Source organism: Hyaena hyaena, unplaced genomic scaffold (genome assembly GCF_003009895.1).
Source record: "Hyaena hyaena isolate Hyena2069 unplaced genomic scaffold, ASM300989v1 scaffold_93, whole genome shotgun sequence".
Classification (NCBI taxonomy): Eukaryota; Metazoa; Chordata; class Mammalia; order Carnivora; family Hyaenidae; genus Hyaena; species Hyaena hyaena.
In genome coordinates, this window is record NW_024080724.1 from 247,567 (window position 1) to 269,692 (window position 22,126).

At 51.9% G+C, this 22,126-nt stretch overlaps 1 protein-coding gene across 1 annotated transcript in view; it reads right to left on the reverse strand.

The window, feature by feature from the left end:
• The window catches only part of COL15A1 (collagen type XV alpha 1 chain), a 104,732-nt gene that overhangs the window by 13,909 nt on the left and 68,697 nt on the right, over nucleotides 1-22,126 (reverse strand). Inside the window, exons 16-33 of the mRNA XM_039234836.1 lie at nucleotides 20,368-20,403; nucleotides 19,816-19,956; nucleotides 19,544-19,612; nucleotides 18,725-18,760; nucleotides 18,536-18,619; nucleotides 16,937-17,002; nucleotides 14,986-15,021; nucleotides 12,726-12,788; nucleotides 10,355-10,423; nucleotides 10,219-10,254; nucleotides 7,608-7,661; nucleotides 7,449-7,508; nucleotides 5,928-5,996; nucleotides 5,791-5,832; nucleotides 3,268-3,313; nucleotides 1,148-1,228; nucleotides 676-725; nucleotides 472-573 (exon numbers count right to left, since the gene is read on the reverse strand). Of these exons, the coding sequence (XP_039090767.1) occupies nucleotides 472-573; nucleotides 676-725; nucleotides 1,148-1,228; nucleotides 3,268-3,313; nucleotides 5,791-5,832; nucleotides 5,928-5,996; nucleotides 7,449-7,508; nucleotides 7,608-7,661; nucleotides 10,219-10,254; nucleotides 10,355-10,423; nucleotides 12,726-12,788; nucleotides 14,986-15,021; nucleotides 16,937-17,002; nucleotides 18,536-18,619; nucleotides 18,725-18,760; nucleotides 19,544-19,612; nucleotides 19,816-19,956; nucleotides 20,368-20,403 (1,140 nt within the window). The remainder of the gene's footprint in view (nucleotides 1-471; nucleotides 574-675; nucleotides 726-1,147; nucleotides 1,229-3,267; nucleotides 3,314-5,790; nucleotides 5,833-5,927; nucleotides 5,997-7,448; nucleotides 7,509-7,607; nucleotides 7,662-10,218; nucleotides 10,255-10,354; nucleotides 10,424-12,725; nucleotides 12,789-14,985; nucleotides 15,022-16,936; nucleotides 17,003-18,535; nucleotides 18,620-18,724; nucleotides 18,761-19,543; nucleotides 19,613-19,815; nucleotides 19,957-20,367; nucleotides 20,404-22,126) is intronic.

Genomic DNA, 22,126 nt, shown 5'->3' on the forward strand with positions numbered 1-22,126 from the left:
CATTGGAGACATAACTTGAATTCCTCTCTTGTGAGCTGGAGAAACCTGGTATCCTAAGAAGACTAAGCCTGGCTAGGGGCTCCTTTGGTGAGATTCCAGAAGAAGCAAATAGCCCCTCTAAAAATAGCTCCCTCACCTTCCATTCTGCCTTTATTATCTGATACATTCACCTTTAGGAATTCCTTGGGTTGAGCAAATGTTCCACCATTGACATGAATAGGGCAGTGTGGTTAGTGACCTGGAAGTTACCTGAAAGCACATGGCCACAGCCAGCTCCCTTTCCTCCATGGGCCTCAGCCAACATCCCTATTGGTAAGTAAATATGAGGGAGAGAGGCCAATGCCCAAGTCCTACCTCCACCTTAGGGTGCTGTGACAGACCCTTGACTTTCCAACTGCCTAGTCCCACTGGGGGGCGTCAGGGAAGGCTGTGACTCACTGAGGAGAATGGCGAGGAAAAATCACTACTCACAACCAGGCCGGGACTTCCGGGTAGGCCTGGTGGCCCTGACACAAAGAAGTCACCATGAGCGTCTCCTTTCTCTCCTTTGATCCCCCTGTCTCCATTCTCCCCCTGCGAGCAGAGAACATTCAATAAGAGTAAGATGAACCAGTGTGTGATGGAGGCTCGAGCACTTGGCAACACAGGCCAAATGTCTGGTAGAGAAACACTCACCTTCAAACTGTTTAGCAAGTATCTCAGGTAAGTTGGGTCCACTGGAGGGCCTGAAAAAGAAATGCTGTGTAAAATTCACCACCATCGTCTCAGAAATTCAAAAGCCAAGTCTCCAGGCTGGCAACCATCATTATTCCCCGGTGGAAGTGACCCCACATTGGTTTAGCTAACAGAGCAGGCACTGGCCTTGGAGGCAGAAGCGAGTCCTTGATAGGACACCACAACCCCGACACTGTGGGAGCCTGCGCATGGCCCTGGCCCTCTTTGGGCCTTGGTTTGCACAGGAAGCATGAGTGATTGGAACTTCTGGTGTCTTGTGACAGTGTCCCATATTGGACCCATGACTCTGTCTCTCTAGAACTCCATGGAGCTTGTGGTCAGGGTGGTAATATAATCTGTCTTACTTTCCAGCTCAGTTGGATTTCTCGGGAACAAAAATCAAAGGCAAGATCCAGAACAGCAGATGAAATACCTGGTGGTCCCTGGGCCCCCTGGTCGCCTTTTTCTCCTTTTGAGCCGGGAAGACCCCAGGATCCTTTTTCTCCTTTAACACCTGCCATCAAATACACATATGTTTAAAAAAAAGACCATGGAAAATCACCTTCATTCTATATAGAACGTTTTTGCGACAAGTTGTCAAACTGAGCCCCTTTAGAAAAGTGCACTCAATAAACAAAGGCCTACTGAGGGTATGCACTCCTTTGCTAAATGATGGGGAGGGCAGAGATGGACACATCAAACACAGTTCCCAACCTTCAAACACAGTTCCCACAGCGTGGTCTCCGTGGGGAGACGGACATGGTGAGGGGCAGCGTGAAGCAGGATGAGGCGAGGGCTACCTTTAAGGTGCCTGCAGTGCACAGTGCAGGCGCAGCAGAGGCTACAGTGAACTCTGTGTCAGACAGCTCAACACCCAGTCAGGCTTCCAGTCCCCATCTCATCTCTGTCTGTGCAGCATGGCAAGATAGGGGAGGAGGGGAACCTCCCAGGTGTCCTCAGGGGACACTAAGGGTGAGAAGCAGTCTGTGCACAAAGTTGGAAGGATGCCAACGGGGCCGGCTTTGTGAGAAGCACTCTCTCTCTCCAAATCTTTTATAGGGGGGACAAGCATGGAGGGAGCCTTCTAGAAGTTCAGCATTGGGGAAGGGAAGCAATCCCCTTTGATGGTGGGGTAGACACTAGATCTCTGACTTCCCAGTTCCCAAGAGATGTGACAGATTGACCGAGCACTGCCCTTGGGCCAAGAGATGGGGTTTGGGCGCTCAGGCTTCCCAGCACGGGGGAAGGAGTGTGAGTACCGGAGGCCTGACGCCATCAGCCGGGGGGTCAGCTGAGAGATGCAATCACAAGGCCAGGGCGGCAGTGCCTACACCCACTCCTAGGGAGATCACAGGCAGTGGTGAAGCCCAGAGAAGGGGATGGTGAGCTCACCACCACCGATGTGGCTGCTTAACTCAGGGAGCGAGGAATAACGACACAAGTAGCAGGACACAGGTTCACCAGGGGCTGCCCAGTCCCTCCCCCATCCCCCAGAGTGGCCCCGTGAGGATGGGGAACCACCAGGGATCTGAGACAGCAAATGCAGCTCTACCCCGCCTCCCCCAGGTCCCCTTTGCACCAGAGGCAAGGGGAGCCTTGAACTGGACCTAAGCATGGAGGGTGGAAACAGCCTGGACCTTGTAACCAAAACCAACAGAGAAACCTCACCAGGGAGACCACCACCCAGCGGGCCATGGACAACAGAGTGGAGCCAGAGGTCAGTATTGGGGAAAAAATGACTTTTCCCTGTTTAAACTGCAAGTGCTCAGACCTCTCAATCCGAAGAGGGACACACAGAGGGAGAGGGAGTGCGGGGACAGGAGACCAGAGTGACTGCTCCCCGGCAGGCGCCTGTCTCCTGGCCTGTGCTCCTCGGCTGACATTTACTAACCAGACACCCAGAGCCAGCACCTCTCGCACTTTACTGTGAGACACAGTAGGGGCCTTAAGCTGCAGCCTCTGATTCAGCAGGTCTGCCATGGATCTTACACTTGATCTTAGCCCAAAGTTCCGAGAAGCGACCGAGTTGCTGCATTTCTAACAGATTCCAGAAGATGCTGATGGCTGCTGCTCCAAAAACACTTTGAAGCCAAGGTCTTCTGAGCTCCCACAACCCTTCCTTTTATTAGTTCTTGGTATATTACATTAGAATGATTTTTAAAACAATTCTATCTAGCAGAGCCTAAGGGCCTGGGTGGCAAGAACGGCATAGGATTCATCTGCCTCAGCCCAACACATGGGATAGATGCACGCATTATGGCCTCAGTGGATGCCTTTATGAGCAAATTAACAAACAAACGGACAAATGGAGTACTTCCTGCTGGCTGGAAGTCCCAGCCATGAGGTATAGAATATACAGCTGTGTGACAAAACCGAAGAGAGGTGCCAGGTCCCACAGCGCTGGCTCAGCTACCGCTGCCCCCACCACATATAGCCGGGTCTTCCCAAACATGAGTCTTAGGCCCCACGCTGGGAGTGGAGACCACCTTCTGCAGAGCTACAAGTGTCTGGAAAAGTCCCACAGAAACGTAAGGTGAAGAAGAGAAGCTGTACCGTGAAACGTGATGAGTTCTGAATTCCCAGCATGTGTGGTATCAACCTGGAAAGAGAGGAAGGCAAGGTCATAAGGTGCAAACCGTGTCCCCAGGGTTTGCATCCATAGGTAGCGACTGTCCCCTGTCTGGGGTGTGTGTGCTAGGAGGCATGATGTCATGGAGTCACACCTTTCTTTGGCTTTGGAACCCCCAAAAGCCCTGAGCTCCCCAGGGGTCTTCACTGCACAGGCATCCCAGGCCTTCAGCTGGAGGGGGGGCCATTATGCAGCCAGTGTGGGGTGGTGAGGTCTACTGGCCGGACAACTGTGCAAAGGGAAAGCCCAGAGCTTTAGGATAACAAATCCCAGCAGTGTTGATTTAGCCAACGATGAGCGTTCTTGGCCTGCTTTCTTATCATTGAAGATTGACTCATGTGAGAGGTCGAGCATCTGAGTGACCACCCAGGCGTGAGGCTGCACCAGCCATTGGGTTTGCTACTGTGCATAACCAAGGATGTGCATAATGAACAGGAGCTGGTAACAGTAGTGTTAATGAATGGGGTGTGTGTGTGTGTGTGTGTGTGTATCATTTGGTGGGAAGAGCTATTCTAGATTCCCCATTTAGTGCCAGGGGCCTGGCATCCGAGTTGTCCTAGATAATATTCCTTCCCAGTTCCTTCCCAGATTCCTGCACTGTATTATCTATAAAACAGAGCCACTGGGGACCCTGCTTTTAATGTCCAACTTCCCCTTTTCCCAGAATGATCCCTCTGGCACCAGCATGCTCCTACTTTTGGGTGGAGGGTCACAAGCTGCTCAGGGGTCACCCAGAGAAGATGGGAGGAATGGATGGAAACCCCCCAGGATAGAGAGTTCGAAGTTGAGGACGTAGGCTGAAGTGGCCAGCTGGTGTCCTGTGGCTATGCTGATAGGGCTCCTCCTCTCCACGTGTGGCTGAAAATTATGGCAGTGTCAGAAAGGGGCTGACGTCAGAAGAGGCTTATAGAATGAATGATGGATGTGACAGAAAGCATTTGCTTTGCAGGTATCCCTTTTGAGAGCTGATCAGCCCCAGCCCCACGGCATCCAGCCAGGCAATGTGAAATCAAAAGCTCACCAAAAATGCTCTGCGCTCATCTTTGGTTTCTTTTCAGTAATCTCAGGACCCCAAAGGTCGTGGCCGCCGGAAAGGGTCCTAGCACAGGCAGTGGTAACTGCAGTGCATTTTCATTTTCCTAACGCTCTCATGTTTCCCATGACACCTGCAGTCGCGCTAGCGGAGAGGGGCTTTGGGCATGAACTCTCCAGGGAACTCCGGCAGACCCTTTGCCTCTCTGGGCTGCCAGTTTCTCCTGTACGATAAGGAGGTAGAACATAGCCGTCTCTCAGGAGCGTCCCTCCAGCACTGACATATTATGTGTCCCTTCAGGCGATTGCTGTAAACGTGACCTGGCTTGATGTTGTCCTCATAGAGACCAGTGGGCCTCCTGGCCGGCTTAGTGGGTCCTATCACCTGCATTCTAGGCCAGAGTTCCCGGGCCCTGGGCTGCAGACTTGGGTGCCTCAAAGTTTCGACATGGACAGACATCCGGGCAAATACTTGGCCAAACTGCATCATTTTAACGCCTCTGCTCCAGCCTCATCACCACACCCAACAAGCATCAATTATGAACCCACTTCAAGGAACCTTTCTAAATTGTAACTTGCAAGCTCCCGAGAATAGAAGCCACGCCTGTCTAGTTCACCCCTGTGTCTCCAGGACCCAGCAGGGGACTTGGCTCTCGGTAAGTCCTCAATAAATACTTGCTGAACGAATGAGGAAACAGTCATGCACAGCTCTGTGACTGACGCCCGTGCACAGGGACAGGCCCACTCTCCCTGGGCTTCCCTGCAAAATCGGGTAAGACCTCAGGGACAGTGCCACTGCCTAGCTGGGTGAACGGGCACATGCCTGACCCTTAGGAGTCACAGTGCCTGGTGGCCAGGGGACCCGAGGGGTGACCCCAGCTCCGTCAGTACAGGACCTTGGACAGCTGAGTCACAGTTCGCTTCCTCGCTATAAAGTGGGAGGGAGAGTCCTTGCCTCTCAGGGCTGTACGCTGTTCAACACACCAGATGGGAAGGGACAGCACACGTTCACTTACAGCTTTTAGCCTACAGTTTTTAATGCAAAGAACACTGTTCGGAATTGCTTTACTTTCCCAACTGTATTTTTAAGGGGGCTATTTTACTTCTTACTATTTGCTCCAAGCACGAAGCTAATGTGGTTATAATAACAAAAGACATGGTTTTTTGATTACATTGAAAGAAACACTCTGACAGCGTGTGCACCTTTTAGAAGATCCAGTATGTGTCATTGCCGTGGTCTGTTATCTGGAAGCTTGTAGCCACCTACTTAAGGGTCTATAGGCAAGTGACAGGAGATGTCAAAGACAGCACTGATGGACTGATGGAAGGGGCTCGAGACAAAGACTGATCACCTTCTCTGAGTCGCTTTCTGTGCCAGTGTCTGCTCTGGAAGGCAGTGACTATACACTACTTACCGGTGTCTTGCAGTGTGGCCGGGCTGGTACTGGGAAGATGGCCTGCCGGAAGTGAGAACCAGAGAAGTGAGGCCAGCCTGGGGCCCACTCCCCACCGTCCCCTGAAGGTCTCCCTCCCCTGCCCTCCCCCAGCTTACTCCTTTGATGTTGATCACAGCTCCAGGTGGTCCAGGGGGCCCTGGAGGGCCAGGTAAGCCAGGTGGGCCCTGAAGGGGGAAAAAGGCCATTGCCAAATTCAGGTTATTGTGCGTGCAGGGCAGCTGCGAGATACTTCTTCTAGGAATGAGGAAAGAAGATTCTCTGAAGTCTGCTTCTCCCACAGGGAGGCCTGATACTGAGAAAGAGCATGTCAACCTCCATGATCCCACTGCATCTTTACGGCCACCCATGGGAGAGGCAGAGGAGCAGTGTTATCCCTGGTTTACAATGGAGACAGAGGCCAAGAGAGGGGAAGCGACCTTCTCAAAGCCACACGGTTGGAACCCAGATTCTGACTCCCAGAGCAGTGCTCAGCCAACACGGAGCCACCATCTCTCTCCCACACATCCCTGCTATGGAGAGGCAGCTGGGGTGGGGAGGGGAGGGTCCTTCACCTTCTACGGTACCTCGGAGAGTGCCTAGTAAATGCAAGAATAAATGCAACACTCTTGGTCACTAGCAGCATCCTTTCCTTCCCTTCCCTTCCCTTCCCTTCCCTCCCCTCCCCTCCCCTCCCCTTCCCTTCCCTTTTCTTTCTTTCTCTCTCTCTCTCTTTCTTTCTTTCAAAAGTTTTTGCTTATTTTGAGAGAGAGAGTATGTGAGTGGGAGAGGGGCAGAGAGAGAGAATCCCAAGCACGTTCCGCGCTATCAGCACACAGTGGCATTATGTTCAAAGCCGGGTCAGCTGGCCTTAAGAGCATGCAATGTTTTCTCCTCCGAGCCTGGATCTCAGGCAGGACCTTGCAGCAGGAGGGGTGAGGCTCTGACCGCAGGTATGAAGAGTCCGGCCTGCCTGGAAGTTGCATTCATCCTAAGTGAAGGCACGAGCGCCTACTTTACCTAGGAGCTGCCGGGGGTGGACAAGTGTGGCCAGTCCCCACCTGCCTCCCTGATTTCTGGACATGCAGAGCAGACACAGCACGGTGCAAACAAAAGGAGACTTTGTATAGAGTCTGGTACATAGTAGGTGCTCAATAAACATTGGCTTCCTTATTGTAGACCCTGGGCCCTGCTGATGTCTGCTCTGCCTAAGTAGGTGGCCTACCTTGGCTATGCACTCACAAACACGCGCTGAGCCCCTGCTGGTGTGAAATCCTGAGAGTGTGTACAGAGGGAAGATGGGGCACTACCCCAGGGTCAGGAGCCTGGGATTTGAGGCCAGATCTCCTGAGTGTACCTAGATCTCTCTCCCACCCTCCCTCTTGGGTCAGGACAAGGAAGCTTATGCTCCCCTAAGGGGCTTTCAGTGGCAGAGACCCTCCTGAAAGTGGGCTGGAGGACAGGCAGGGGCTGGAGGGTCTTTGCAAGTGGAGGTAGAGGAAGGGGACAAACATTCCTGAAGATTCTGTCTGTAAGCCCCACTCACTGGACCCGGTACTCCCTCAGGCCCCCTCCGCACACTGGACTCAGGGCTCTGTCCCTGGTTGGTGGGGAGCTGCGGCACTGGTCATCTCACTCACCGGCATCATGATCCCTCGGTCTCCCTTGGCGCCCTTGAGGCCATTCAGTCCTGGGCGACCCTGAAACCCACAGGAGATGCCTTAGTAAACCCATTGCCCGCCAGCTGGCCCAGCCCCCGTGCTCCCTTCACATCCAGTCTGAGGAACAGCGACACCTACGGGTCGTCCAGGGAGGCCAAACTCTCCTTTGTGTCCTGGTGGTCCTTTGGGCCCCTAGAGGCAAAACAAATATCAGAAGAGAAAAGAACCGAAAGTCAAGGGCTAGGGTAATAAGGGTCACTGGCCTGCCTTCGTGGGCAGTGGTGAGGAGGAATCACTGCGTGGGGAGGAGGGGGATCAACGGGCAATTGTGAAGTATGCACCTGCCTGGAACCTTGACTCCCAACCTCTCTGCTCTCAGCTGGGACCACCTGTTCGGGCCCTTAGCACCCCACGCCCTCCTGCAGGCTCTGCCCCACCCCAGACTCTGGACCCCACCCTCCCAGCCAGGGCTGACGAAGGAGCAAGCTCAGGCCCCGTGGCCCCCTGGCAGCTGGGTACTAGGGTAGCTTAGAAGACGGACCTCTGCCCTAGGTCTTACGTCCCAATTGGAATAATGCAGGCCTGCCTCGCCTCTCATGCTCGCCCAGCCTGAGAAGCTGCTCCTGGATTTGGCTTCTGCCTTGCTCCTACCTGTCTCTCAGGACCAGAGTCTTGGCCCGGCACCCCAGTTCTCCAGATGAGTCATTGACCTGCAGACCCTTATTCATTCCAGTGCTGGCTTTCTATGTCTTCATGCTTCTAGAGCCTCTGCCCTGTTCCAATCCCCTGCAGATGCCTTATGCCTTCTGGCATCCAGGATACGTACAATGCACACTCCCTCTTGCCAGAGCAAGCTCTGCCTCCAGTCTACACTTTCCGGCTTCTGTAGCTGGGTCCGCCCCGTCCTCCCAGGGGAATCACTAGTTTAAGTCTGGGGTCTCCAAGGCCCTTCTTCCTGCTGACACTAACAGATGGTGCCCTGGAAAATGGCAAACAGGGCTGAGTTCAAACAGGCGGTGTATGTCAAGTACCCAGCCCACGGCACTCCTAAAGATGGAAAGGCAAGAACGGGAAGTGGAGTGACAGGGCACAGGCCGCTTGAGGGCATGCTCTGGGGCAGAGCTCTTCTCAAGCGTCAGTTTGCGCAGGCCTCACCTGGGATCTTGTCAAAATGCAAAACCCAGCAGGTCGGGGGCAGGGCCTAAGGCTCTGCATTTCTCACAAGCCCCCAGGTGATGTGAGGACTCTGATCCAGGAGCCATGAGTAACAAGGCTCCAGGGAACTCATAAAGGAAGTGTGAGCTATACCAGTCCTGAGGGCCACAGCTAGCCTCTCTGGCACCATCATGCAAAGCAGAAGAAGGTGCCCCCTGCGGTCTGAGCTTGGCGAGCTATGCACACATGGCTTCAACAGAACAAGCAGCATGGCCATCTGTAGCGCCGTGCTGGCCACCATTGCTAACTCCTGGTATTGCCCATGGCACTGGATGTTGGTAAGTGATTCACCAGTGGTTGATGCCATATTTCCACAATCTGTCTTAACTCACAGTTTCTCCTCTGCAGGGTACCCATTCTGCCTGAGTGAAGGGCCAAAGGACTCAGAAGGTCCTTTGAGAGATGCAACTTGGAGGTTATGGGTCATTTGTCAAGGACACATGTCTATGAGGTCCCTTCTCCTCGGGCCTGAGGTCCAGCTTCAACCAAACAAACCCCATGTGCAAATCTCCAGGCCAAAATGCTTTAGAAGAAACGTTTACTGGAGGCAATGGGGAAAACCTGGACACAGAATCCGACAGGTTTGGTTCAAAGCCCCAGTGCACTCACAGGCTGTGTGATAGTAGCCAAGTCACTCACTCCTTTGGACCTCAGTTTCCTGGTCTATAAACCATTTAGAGCAGTGAGTATGACATGAGATGGTCTGTGTGATGTGTCAGTGTAGCGTCTGACCTACCATGGACATTTTATACCTGAATTTTGCTGTTGTTCTTGGGGAGGACTCTACGACAGAGAGGTTTACAGTTCATTCTTGAGAGAACGGGGAGCTTAAAAGCCATTCAGCAGCCCAATGGGTTACAGATTCCTCGAGCAAGTAAGCCACGAAGGGCCCTATCATATCATCTAGGACTAATTCGATACCTCTAACTTATAGATGGGAAAACAGAAGACCAGACACAGATGGACTTGCCCAAGGCCTCATAGTCACGAGGTCCAAGAAACAAGAGAAACTTTCTGGGGTTCCTCCAAGGGTTCCTCGGGCAGCGGCAATCTTCAGCCAGCAAGTATGTGGTACGCCTGTGAGTGCTCAGTGCCAGCCCATTAGCCTCTCCTTCCTCCACACACAGCTAAACCACGTTTCTGAATTTGGGCCGGTAGAATACGCTAAAAGTGATGTTCATCATCTTTTGTGACTCCTTTCCCCTCCCCAACCTCGGCCCGCCCGGTTGAAGAGGCCACTGTGACCTTGAAGCCACTGGATGGCAGAGTCATGGGATATAAGCCTCCTGGGTCCCTGAATCACTGCCTGGGGGTAGTTGTCCACCTACCGAGGGCCCGGTGAGAGTGAGAAGCTGCTTGTGTGCTAAACCACCGAGACTCTCAGCAGACGATGATTAGCCTACCCCAACCCACATACATTCTGCCGCATCCTTGCTATTTTCACAACTGGACAATTTGATCTTAACGGAGCCCAAGTATGAGGAATGCTTCGAGCCCCCCAGGCCAGCCCGGGGGGAGAGAAGCTAGGACTTACCATTGGTCCCGGGGCTCCGTGCACACCAGGTTCACCCTAGAGCAGGGAGACACGAACTTGTCATTCAGAGGAACACAGCCTGTGCCAGGAACAAACGTGGGATGCTTGTGCCTTCAGGGTCTGGTGACATGATTACCTTTCTTCCCCGCAGCCGTTCCAGAGGAATGTCCCCAGTCAGGATGGCACCTGGCTCTCCCTTCTCGCCCTGCAATCCAGAGAACCTCTCAGTGAAGTTGGGTCTCTTCCTCACGGCCTCATCCAGAGGCCCCCTGGGGCCCGCGGTCCTAAGCCCTGATCCCGTGCCTGCAGCTCCGCTGCTCAGACATGACCTGTCCCTGGGGAATGAACTGCAGGGGACTCCTACGCAAGCACTCCACTCTCTGGGTTATTCCCTCCACACACCTCACGGCCAGGTGCGCGTCCCGCAAGCCTCAAGGGCTCCCACTGCCGATGGATCTACGTCCTCACCCCTGACCCTCCAGGAACGAGCCTGACAAGGTCTTCCCCGCCTCTTACTACCCAGCACCCCTCTGAGAACCTCTGGCTCCTCATTTACTTGGTGGCTTGCCTCCCCAACAATGCTTATTCTTGTTAAAACTCCTGCAACTGGGAAAGAGACGAAAGTATGAACGCTAGAGGCCTCTCTCAACACAGAGGCCTCATGTCTCCATGTGCAACTTTGTCCCTAAACTTCGGGATCCTGTACAAACTTGATCAGGCAAAGCTATCTCAGATACTGGGGAACCGGGAAGATGGGTAGACAGGTGGCAAATCTTGCCCCAAATCCTGCCCTCAGCAGAGCCATCCACTTATCCCTGGGGGCTTCCAGGAAGGTATCTGTGCACAGAGAAGGCCGGGGGGAGGGACCTTCTATAACACTCTAACACTTTGGCTCCAAACTTAGTGCTGGCCTCAGAGGCGCTGGGCTGGACCACACTAACGTCCCCTTCGGGGGGGCCAGAAGCAGTCAGGACAGCGGTGCCAAAGCAAGCAGAGCAGCCTCCCATCTCCATCCCCCTAAGCCCACACCTCGTGTTTGGATCTTACCACTGCGCTGGCGAGGAAAGGCAGTCCTGAGCACGGCAGCAGTAAGAAGGACAAGCACAAAAGCATTAGAGGCAGAGCAAGAGAAAGTGCGTTTGCTGCAAGGGCTGGAGCAGAGCTGGCTGGGCGCCCATCCCAGTTTTCAAGGTGGCAGGAGATTAGCGGCGGTGACAGAACATAGGTCCCTCTAAAAATAGTATTTAGAGCAAGAGCCACTCTGGCTTCACCAGGCCTCCTCCCAAGCCAGAGCAGCTGCTTGTCAAAGGCCCCAGGCAGTGAAAAGCATCCCAAGACATCACTCCACGTGATGCCAAACATAGACCCCTTTGCCCAGCCTTTGAACTCCCTATCCCTTAAGATTATGGTCCAACAGACACTGGAGCCTCTGCTGGGGGCCAGTGTGGTGGGGGGAGAACAAAGAGAGAGAAGCTTAATGCTCCCTGCTTCTGGAGACATACCTACCCTCTGGACTCTCAAGGCAGGCTCAGGGGTTGCTCCTATGGGCATTGCACAGACCTCCATTATAGCACCGGCCATGCTTTCTGGGGGCTAACTGCATGTCTGTTCCCCATATCTTACTTCTATATCCCCAGTGCCTACTATGGGAACCCGGCTGGCACACCCTGGGGAACGGATATAAGATGGATGACTACCCAAATGGGTAAATGAATTCATGACCCAAGCCAGAGTCTCTGTGATGTGTGTAGGATTGTCACTCTCCCCCTTATCTATAAAAGCCAACCAGGGGGTTCATTCTAAGAGGCAAATATGGAAGCATAGAAAGGTCTGTTCAGTGCCCTGGGAGTTCCCAGGACATGCTTTGCATGCTAAATATTTATTCCAAAGATTCTGGACCAAGACTGCCATCCAAATGCAGAATGCCCAGCTTATAATTTCTAAATGCTAAGCATTTATTGTACTGATCAATGTTATGCTCCTTTATCCAATAAATGTCTTGGGTGCCATTCGTGTAGCAGGCCTTATGCTAAGTACTGGGACCACAGAGAAGACACTGGCAGTGGCCCTGCCCTCAGGGAGCACACACTCTAATGGGGGTGCCCAATGGGTCGTTAGACAAAGCATAGCACATGGGACAACATTCCAGGGACTGTTGAGTTCTTTTTCCAAACTATGCTGAGAATCAATTTCTCTACCTGTGAGCCACCTTCACCTTGGAGGGCCACTGAGATTACAAAAGTTAACAGCTGGGAAGTGACTGCTACTAAACATGGAGTTTCTTTTTTTTTGGCATGAAAATGTTGAAGAATTGGGTAGTGGTAATGGTTGTGCAACCTTGTGAATATACTAAAAATCACTGAACTCTACAATGTAAAGGAATGGATTTTATGGCATGTGAATTATAGCTCAGAAAAGCTTTTAAAGTTAACAGAGACTTTCAGCCAATTTGAAATATTTAGCAAATTCTGGACCATGATCCCCTTAAATATCTGGGTCCCTCTTACCTGTTCTCCTTTTAGCCCTGGAAATCCAGGCACACCGGTGTCACCTTTTGGTCCTCGAGGGCCCTGGAAGGAATCATCAGAGGGTATTTTGTTGTTTGCTAAGATTAAAATGCTTTAGGGGCACCTGGGTGGCTCAGTTGGTTAAGGGTCTGACTCTTGGTTTCCGCTCAGGTTGTGATCTCACGGTTCGTGAGTTCAAGCCCTACATTAGGCTCTGCAATGACAGCATGGAGCCTGCTTTGGATTCTCTCTCTCCCTCTCTCTTTGTCCCTCCCTGGCTCTCTCTTTATCTCTCAAAATGAATAAATAAACTTAGAAAGAAAGAAAGAAAGAAAGAAAGAAAGAAAGAAAGAAAGAAAGAAAGAAAGAAAGAAAGAAAGAAAAGCTTCTGCTGCTGCTAGGAAGCAGTCACAATTAACCATGATATTTTCTTAATTTTGAGTGGTGCGGCTTGTGGTGTGGTGGAAAGAAGACAGCACTGAGCGCTAGGAGGCCTGGAGGCCCCTGCCTCTGAACTTTCGCTTCCTGCGAGGGGCCCTAATGAGATAGTCCGCTCATGCCATGGGTCCTCCTGGCCACCCCATGGCCTGCCTCTATCCACCATTCATCTTCTGTGACTCCCACTTCCTGTCTGGCTCCCCACCATGTATGGGACGGGACCCGAATGTCCCGCCTGACGCTCAAACCCATCACAGCCAGACTCAGCACCTCATCCCCTGCTCCCCATTACCCCACCCGGCTGAGCCTTTCCCCTTAGCCTCTCTGCTCTGCCTGCTGTCTCTGCGCTTCTGCCCACACCCCTCCCCTGTGGGAATGCCCAGCCACCCCTCTGCAGAGCCAAGTTCTGCACACCCAGCCAGAGGTGACCTCTTCTCACCTCCGATGCTTAATACCTGTGACAATGACTCACAGCCAGATGTCTGCCCCAAAAAGGTGTTTCACACTTCACTGCCATGTAGTTTCTCACAAGTCCCGGTGCATTTTTCCAGATTAAAGGGGGAGTTACCTCCTAAAGCACTGGCTTTCAAACATTTGCTATTGTTGGGGCGCCTGGGCGGCTCAGTCAGTTGGGGGCTGACTTTGACTCGGGTGATGATCTCACAGCTCATGAGTTTTGAGCCCTGCATCAGGCTCTGTGCTGACAGCTCAGAGCCTGGAGCCTGCTTCAGATTCTGTGTCTCCCTCTTTCTCTCTCTACCCCTGCCTCACTCATGCTCTGTCTCTCTCTCTGTCTCTTAAAAATAAACATTTTTTAAAAAGGTTTAAAAAATCACTTATAATTCCATCATCAAGAACACATTTCTGTCACAGTTTTGTTAAATCTCTTTCCTCTGCCTGGAGGCAGTGCATATGCCTGTTGGCATTAGGACATTTTAGGTCTGTAGTATCTCAGAGAAATTTCATTCTGCAGATTTCATTCTGGAGCCTTGAGCTTCAGCACAGGCTCAAACTTTTAGACAAAACTGATCACTTTCTACACAGAAATGCTCATTCACCTGTCACGGTGGATGCCCCAGTAGTGTGCACACAGACTAATCACTGTTGGACGTCTAGCCTGTGACTGCCCTCCGCCATCCTCCATCGCTACCATCCTCTCTCTTTAGGACACTGATCTGTGGGGACTGTATGCTGGACTCCTCCCCTCATAGTCATTGAGAGCCAGCCACCGGCTCTGGTTTCTGCTGGTGCTGGGGGACAGAGAGACAAGATGCTGGTACTGGGGGCCAGAGGGACAAGACCCAACTTCCACAAGCTGTTCACAGTACAGTTGAGAAAAAAAGAGAAGGGTGTGAATAACTTATTAAGGGCAGAGAAGAATCACAGCAGAGCTGAAAATAAAGCCTATGGGACTCAAAGGAGGAAAGGATGGGGCATCTGGGTGGCTCAGCCACTTAAGCATCCTCTGACTCTGTTTCGACTCAGGTCCTCATCTCAGGGTTTCATGAGCTCAAGCCCCACGTTGGGCTCTGCACCGACAGTGCAGAGCCTGCTTGGGATTCTCTGTCTCCAATCTCTCTCTGCCCTTCCCCCACTCACGTTCTCCCTGTCTCTCAAATTTAAATAAGTAAACTTTAAAAAAATTTTTTTTAAAAGGAGGAAAGGATCACTCCAGGTGAGGGTCAATGAGGGTAGGCTACATGAACAAGATGACAAGCTTGGTCAAACAGAAGGAGGAGAATGGCATTCCAGATGGAAGGAACAGAATGAGAATGAGCACAGCCCCAGGGCACAGAGGGAAGATGGCTACTGTGGTACTTACTGGAAATCCTGGCAGCCCAGGTATGCCCTCCGGACCCTGTGACATACCAAAGACAAAACATGCCGGTTAGCAGCAGCATCTCCAGAGCCGGCAGGAGCACTGTGCCTCAGGGGCCCACCGCCTCCCAGCAGCTCCCAAAGGCCTGCATGGTCCCACGGGAAGGGGGTGGTCTCACGATCCATTTTGCAGATGAGGATGTTGAGGCCCAAGAGGGGAAGTACAGTGCAGAGTCACGCAGCTAGTTAGTGACAGAGCCAGAAACTGTGCCCAGGAGCCCAGAGTGCCCACTCCCACCCCACCCCCAGGCAGGACTCTGCATTTGAAGTGGCTGCCTCCTCCTCTGTGCAATCACTTGACAAACATTCTTGGAGAAGAAGCCCCTAACTTCTGAGGAGTGGGCCAAAGGGTGCACCGAGGTATCTGGGGTGGCAGTGAGGGCATGTTGGTGAGACTCCGTGCTTCTCCCTCAGAGAAGAACAGACAGACGGTGTGGGGTTCACACTGGCCAGGACGCCTTTTCCTGCTGGCCCAGGTACCCACATACTCATTAAATGTCTGATTTTGGCAGAACACGTAGAGAGACAAATGGACACGTTTCTCAATCCACTATATATACAGTGGAGTGGGGAAGCAGAAGGGCGCCAGCCGGGACTTGAGTCCCCTCAGGGAGGGAAGGGCCTCTGAATAGAAAAATCCTGGCCCTTCATGAGGAATGAAAAGGGTCCTTGGATTTGCTAAAGGCAGGACGGGGATTGGCAAGGAAGGCAGATTCTAGGGGTGCAGCGAGGGAGAAGGGATGGGGGCAGACAAGCCCCAGGGACTCTTAGGACAGAGATACTGAATCTTTGATTTTAGGGTGTATTTTGCTTTAGTAATAACCTTAAACTTCTAATTATTTGGGAAATACCATGAGCCTCTGTGAGATGACTTCTGCTTGATCACTGGTTTGCTTCAGGGGTTGACTATTGGGGTATTTTGGGTGATTTTACAGAAACCAAGGAGAAGCAGCCCCATTGGCTGTGTACAGAAGAGACAGCAGAAGGACCCAGCAACAGAGTTCCCTCAGCAGACAGACGGGCTCTAGAAGAACCTCCCAGACATATGCAGAAGGCTTGCAGAGAGCACCAAGTTCTCCCCAGGGCATGGATGGTGGGGTGGAGGCCAACCTCACTGAGGGCCACAGGGGTGGGTGGCTCCCAAGGACATCCGGGCTGCCCATCTGTGGAAGCACAAGCCTCAATCTCCATGGGGGCTTGCACTGAGTGCCGCCATTTGCAAAGTGGATTCACATCCACCAGTCTCTTCTGAGCTGCCCCAAAGGCTGCTGAGGCATTGCCAGAGGACAGGCTCAGAGGCTGAGTGGTGTGTGGACGTGGGCTGGAACCCCAAGGCACCTAAGGCCACGGCTCTTTCCTCTCTCTCCAGCTGTCACCAGCAGATGCCGGGAGGTGCAACGGGGATTGATGGCACAGGTTGCAGGAGGGAGCTTCCTTCCTTTTAGGGCTGGTTGTGCCACAGACCAATGCTGCAGACTTGTAGAGATAGGGCAGCTTTGCTAAGCGTTCCCGATCCCTAACAGGGGAATGGTTTTCCCATTAGCACGAGGCTAGGTCTCCCTAGGCTCTTCCCGTTCTGTGAGATGACACCATGCAGATAAAAGTAGGCCAGAGCCATCCCACAGGCATCAATAGGTTTGTTACTTAGGATTCTCTGATTTCCATGACACATACTTCTGATACTGGAAGCTTCCGCTGCATTGGACACAAAACTTCCCGAATGATCAAATTACTGTGATAGCAACTTCTCAGAAATGCAAAGTTCTTTTCTCCATTCTATTCTGATATATTCTAGCTCCACACTTCAGGAGCTAAAAGGATTCCAAACCAACCCAACTTAGGTTCAGCAGGGTATCTGGTAGGAACGTCCCTCTAGGGCAGCTGTGGATACGCACCGGAGGCCCAGTGAGCTCAGGGATGTCTGAGAGGTTCATGAACCCATGGGTGATGTTAACCAAAGACTGAAAAGAGAGAAAACAGACAATGAGACAGAGGGTAGCACATAGTCCACCTTGTTCCTGGTGGTGAGACTTTAACGGAAGTCACCCCAACGTAGCAGAACACAGGCAAATACAACACCCTAAACTCACTGCCGGCACATCCTTACACCCTCCCCGCCTCTTATGAAACAGCACCCAGCTGCTGTGGCACTTTCTTCTTTCCATCAGCCTTAAAATTACACCCTCCATGGGGCGCCTGGGAGGTTCAGTCGGTTAAACTTGAGACTTCGGCTCAGGTCATGATCTCACAGTTCAACAGTTCATGGGTTCGAGTTCCATGTCAGGCTCGGTGCTGAACACTTGCTCAGAACCTGGGGCTTGCTTTAGATTCTTTGTCTCCTTCTCTCTCTGCCCCTCCCCTGCTCATGCTCTGTCTCACTCTGTCTCTCAAAAATAAATAAATGTAAAAAAACTTCTTTCAAAAAATATTAAAAATTTTTAATAAAAATTTAAAAATTGCACCATCCTGTCTTCTCTCTTTTAAAATTTTAAACACACACATTTTTGAAAGCATATATATCCACATATATCTCCACAGAAAGCATGTAGTGTTGACCGCGTATGTGTCTCCATGTGCCTATTTTACATAAACGGCATCAGGCTGAACGTAGAATTCTTCAACTTGCTTCTCCCAGCCATGGAGCTTGAACGTGTTTCCACACGGAACTGGGGGGTATGGACATTTTTAGTTTTAACGGATTGCCGAAGAGTGGTCTCAAGAGGCCTTGCCATTTACACTGCCACCAAATCGCAGGAGACTGTTTCACCACGCCCTTGCCCACCCTGGATATCTGTAATCACTTTTTTTGTTTTTGAACTCTAGGCATCCTCCCCCCACCTCCGTCCCCCCCCCCCCAGCTATTGGGGATTTTTTTGTCTTTCTACCATCTACCAGTATGACGTCTCTTGTCTCAGAAGAGCCACAGGTTTTCACCAGTGTGATACCCTAACATGAAGGGGACCTTGCTCTGGTCCCTGACATCCCACCCTGCTCTACAGTTTCCCGCCACTCTCCACACCCTCAGCTCCTCGTGCTTTGGACACACTCACGTTTTCCTGTCCTGTGCTGTGGCTTGGAGTATGCCTGCCACCTGAATTCTGGAAGTCCTGTCCCTCGTGCCTACCTGGTAAGATCCTTCTCAGCTCCCCAGTCCCTGCTCAAAGACGCCTCCTCCAGAAAGTCTTCCTTAATTTCACAAACCCCAAAACATCTTTCCTCACTTGTTCACCCACTTATGCTCCTCTGCCTCTCTGTTGCAGCCCTTCTCTTGACTGCAGATGCTGCCAACAAGAGGAGTGTTCTGGAAGTGCTGTGCGAGAGAACAGTGGCACTGGGGTAGGAGCAGACCCAAGGGCTGTGCTGGTGGGTGGAAACGCCAATGCCAGCCGCCAGCTACATGCCCCCTGGGTAACCACCATCCTGGAGGTTGTGGACAACCTTCTCTCCCCTTTAGCAAAGGCAGAAAATACATGCTCCAACCTGGCTGTACTCACACTGGACAAGACCTCGATGCGCCCTGGCGGCCCCCTGGGCCCGGGGGGTCCCACAATGCTGGCTCCATCCATCCCTCTGTCGCCCTGGATACAGCAGTGACAGTGGAAAAAAATTCATCGTACATGGATGACGCTCCTAGAACCCGGATAGAAATTTCTCCCACCCCCACCTCAGATCTGTGACCTCACCTTGGGTCCCTGGTCTCCTTTTTCTCCTTTGGGTCCCTGGTAAAACGAACAAACAAACATTCTTTGGTTCTCTTCTCTTCACTTTGTTTACTCCCCATCTATCCTCACATCTTGCCGTCTCTCTCTAAGCTCCCACGTGGATTTTGCCCCAGAAAATGAGAGCAAAAGATGTGGGGCAAATTCCCCTTCCAACACACCCACAGAGGCTCTCTCCTAGCATGGGCTGAGTGTCCTCTTAACCTTGACTCCCAGAGCCCTCTGCATCTGGAGGACGGGGAAGGTCTAATTTAACCGTGGGGGGGGGGGGGGGGGGGGGGGCGGTGCTATGTGCTTGTCCTACAAGGCTCTGTTTCTCCTTGGCTGGCATGCTTAGCTATGGGGGGCCCATTTGACAAACAATGAGATCTGGGGGTTGGTCCTCTTGAGAGCAGGAATCATTGCAGAAGATGGACACACCCCCCGGGAGTGGAGGCAGTGGGAGGTGCCCGTTAGGAGCACAGGCCTCTGAAATGAGGCAGCAGGTAGGAGGCAATGAAGCAGAGACGCTTGATGGTAAGGGACCGGAAACAGAAAGAGAGGGAGCGAGAGACAAGGATGACTTCCAAGTTTTCCCCTATGATGTTTTGTGCAAAACTCCTGCGCTGCTCCTCAAAGAAACAGGCTGTAAAGAGCACCCAGTCTCCCCTCTGCATCCCAGAAGCTGAAGGCACAGACGGGGTGAGTTCCTGAACGCAGCAGGGCCGCGGCGGCACCCCACAGCTTCCCCACGCCAGGACAATGTGACAATCCTCAAGACGAAGGTTTCATAACTCAACCTACACTTGAAACCGCTGGTCCAGAGATTCTGGGTTCATGCAACAGCCTGATGCTTCCAGACCCTTCGGTATCCTGAGGAAGGAAGGAGAATGAGAATTTTACATCCAGTTCCACGTACGTGTGCCAGGTGTGGACTGGGGCCCCGGAGCTGGGCCCGGGGGGGAGTCACGCATGGCCTCTACCCTCGGACCTGCATTCTCTTAGCTGGTTTTCCCAACGGCTCCTAGTGCTCATTGCTCTCTAATCACAAAAAGGGGAGCAGGGTGGGGAAGTACCTCAAATCCAAGTCCCATTGCACATCCAGGGCCTGGGGGCCCCGGGGGTCCAGGAGGCCCTGGGGGTCCCATGACCCCAGGGATGCCAACTTGTCCGTTTTTCCCCGGAGGTCCTGGTAAGCCTCTGTTGCCGGGGTCACCCTGTAAGGAAGAGACAGGCTGATGGTGCAGCCCTGGGGCCACTCGTGAGAGGAGTAACATTTATGCCTGAGTCGGGAAATCGTTCTTTGAACTTAATGAGGTTGCTGGATTCTCTGATGGGCACTGCTTCCGGGGACAGAAACCACGGTCTTGCTGACTGACACTTGGAGACAAGCAGGTGCACCCCTTGAGTGTGTCTATGCGGAGAGAGGGCGTGGGGAGGAGCAGGTGGGTCACCCCTCCCCCACCAGCGGGTCTGCGCTCCCAGAACCGTTCCTGAGATGTGTTTCTCTCTGCTCCCCGATGCTCAGATGTTCACCAGTCCAGCCCAGCAGTCCAATCACAGTAAACCCAAAGAAAGGGGAAGTATGAGAAGAAAGCTTTCTCTTTTTCTTTCTTTTTTCCTTTTACCTTTTCACCGGCTGAGCCATTAGGCCCTCTTGCTCCCTGAGAAAACAAAACAAAACAAAGACAAGAAAAAGACCCAATTAATATACATCTCAGTAGGTATATTCCAAAGAAAATGCAGAATTAGAGGCTCTCAAGTAAGAGGATATTAAGATGAGCTGATGTCTCAAAGCCAAGTGCATTGTCAGTTTGCTACGCAAGTTACTCTGAAAGATGGGAAAATCAATTTTTCAACTATTAGTTCGTTACCTACCTCAAGAGTATAAATGAGAAGTTGAAGATTAACCAGGGAGAGATTGCAGAGGAAGAATTCCCTTGGAGAATTGTCTGTGTACTGGTGGGTTCCTTACCCCACCTCTCCACGTGGAAATAAAGGGATACATTCCCTACGTGAAGCCAAGAAAGGGGCTTCGAGTATTCCCTAGAATTTTGGAGAATTCTGGAATGATGACTGGCTTTCTTCTGGAAATATCTAAAGACCAAAGTGTGGTTGGAGTGGCCCCAGAATGGGGTGGGAGGTGTTGCTCTAAAGGAGGTTGCATGTCCACATCTAACAGGGGACACAAAGTAGGTTTCCTGGGGGGTAATATGTGGGTCCTTCAGAATGGAGCTGGCTGTGAGCTCTGAGCAGACGACAGGACCAATGGGAACTTGTGGTCAACTACAGGGGGCATGGCCCTACATCAGGGGACTGGTTGGGGGCCCTCCACGGGAGAATCTCTGAGGATTCACAAAAGGAGCCAGGCAAAGCTTCTGACACCTGACTATGACGTACCCAACATCTAAGGCTGCGCCCTTCCCCAATCCCCTCTTATTCTGGGTTGGATTGCTCTTCTGATATCAAATCCATAGAAAGGACAACGTGGCTAGTTCCAAAATAACATGCTCAAAAATTAGATGGTGAATGACACTGAACCTGAAAATAGTGAGGAACATCAAAGGGAAAATACAGGAAGCTGAAGCCAGAGACTTCAGTAGTGGAGAGAAAGCACAGGGGAAAAAGCATCCTGCAAAGTGGTGGTGGAAGCGAGGAGCAGGGTGTAGCTCTGAGGGGCAGATAGGTTGAAATTTCAGAGCAGGAAAGCCAGGGAGCCCTGCCCATTCCCCTCACCTCCCAGCTCCCACTCCTAGAAGGACAGTAAGAGTATTTACTGGAGCCAGGGCATTGCACAGAGCCCCGAGTGACTGTGGAACCCTGGGAGGTCCCGGGGTACTCCAAACTAGAAAGACCAGCTGCTGAGGTGCCCTGCCTCATGGCACGTCCCACTGCCCCCATCCTGAAACCCGCTGAAACCTGCAAGCCTCAGAAGTAGCTGCTGCTCAATTTCCCAACAATCTGTACGAAGAGAGGCAGAAAATAGACCAAAGAGAGATTCCAACTTCCAAAGCGAACACACAAGCAAGAAGCAACACACATCCAAGGGAGGGCAACATTATGACAGGGAGGCATACAAAAATAAAAAATAAATAAAATAAAATAAAAATAAACATTTAAGAAAGACAAACAGCAATGCCAGCAATAGAATGTGTGCCCAAGGAAGGACCGTGAAGGACACAACTGGATTAGGACTAAGTGTACAATACATACTCTCAGGGAGAAAAGGGAAGCTATTACAGCCATGAAGCATGGACAAATTATTATGAAATAAGCACAGTGGTTATAGAAAAGAATACATTAGAGATCTTAGAAATAAAAATATATAACTGTTGAAAGGAAGTTATCTATAAGGGCTGAAGAACAGCAAGAGATGCACCTTGTCAC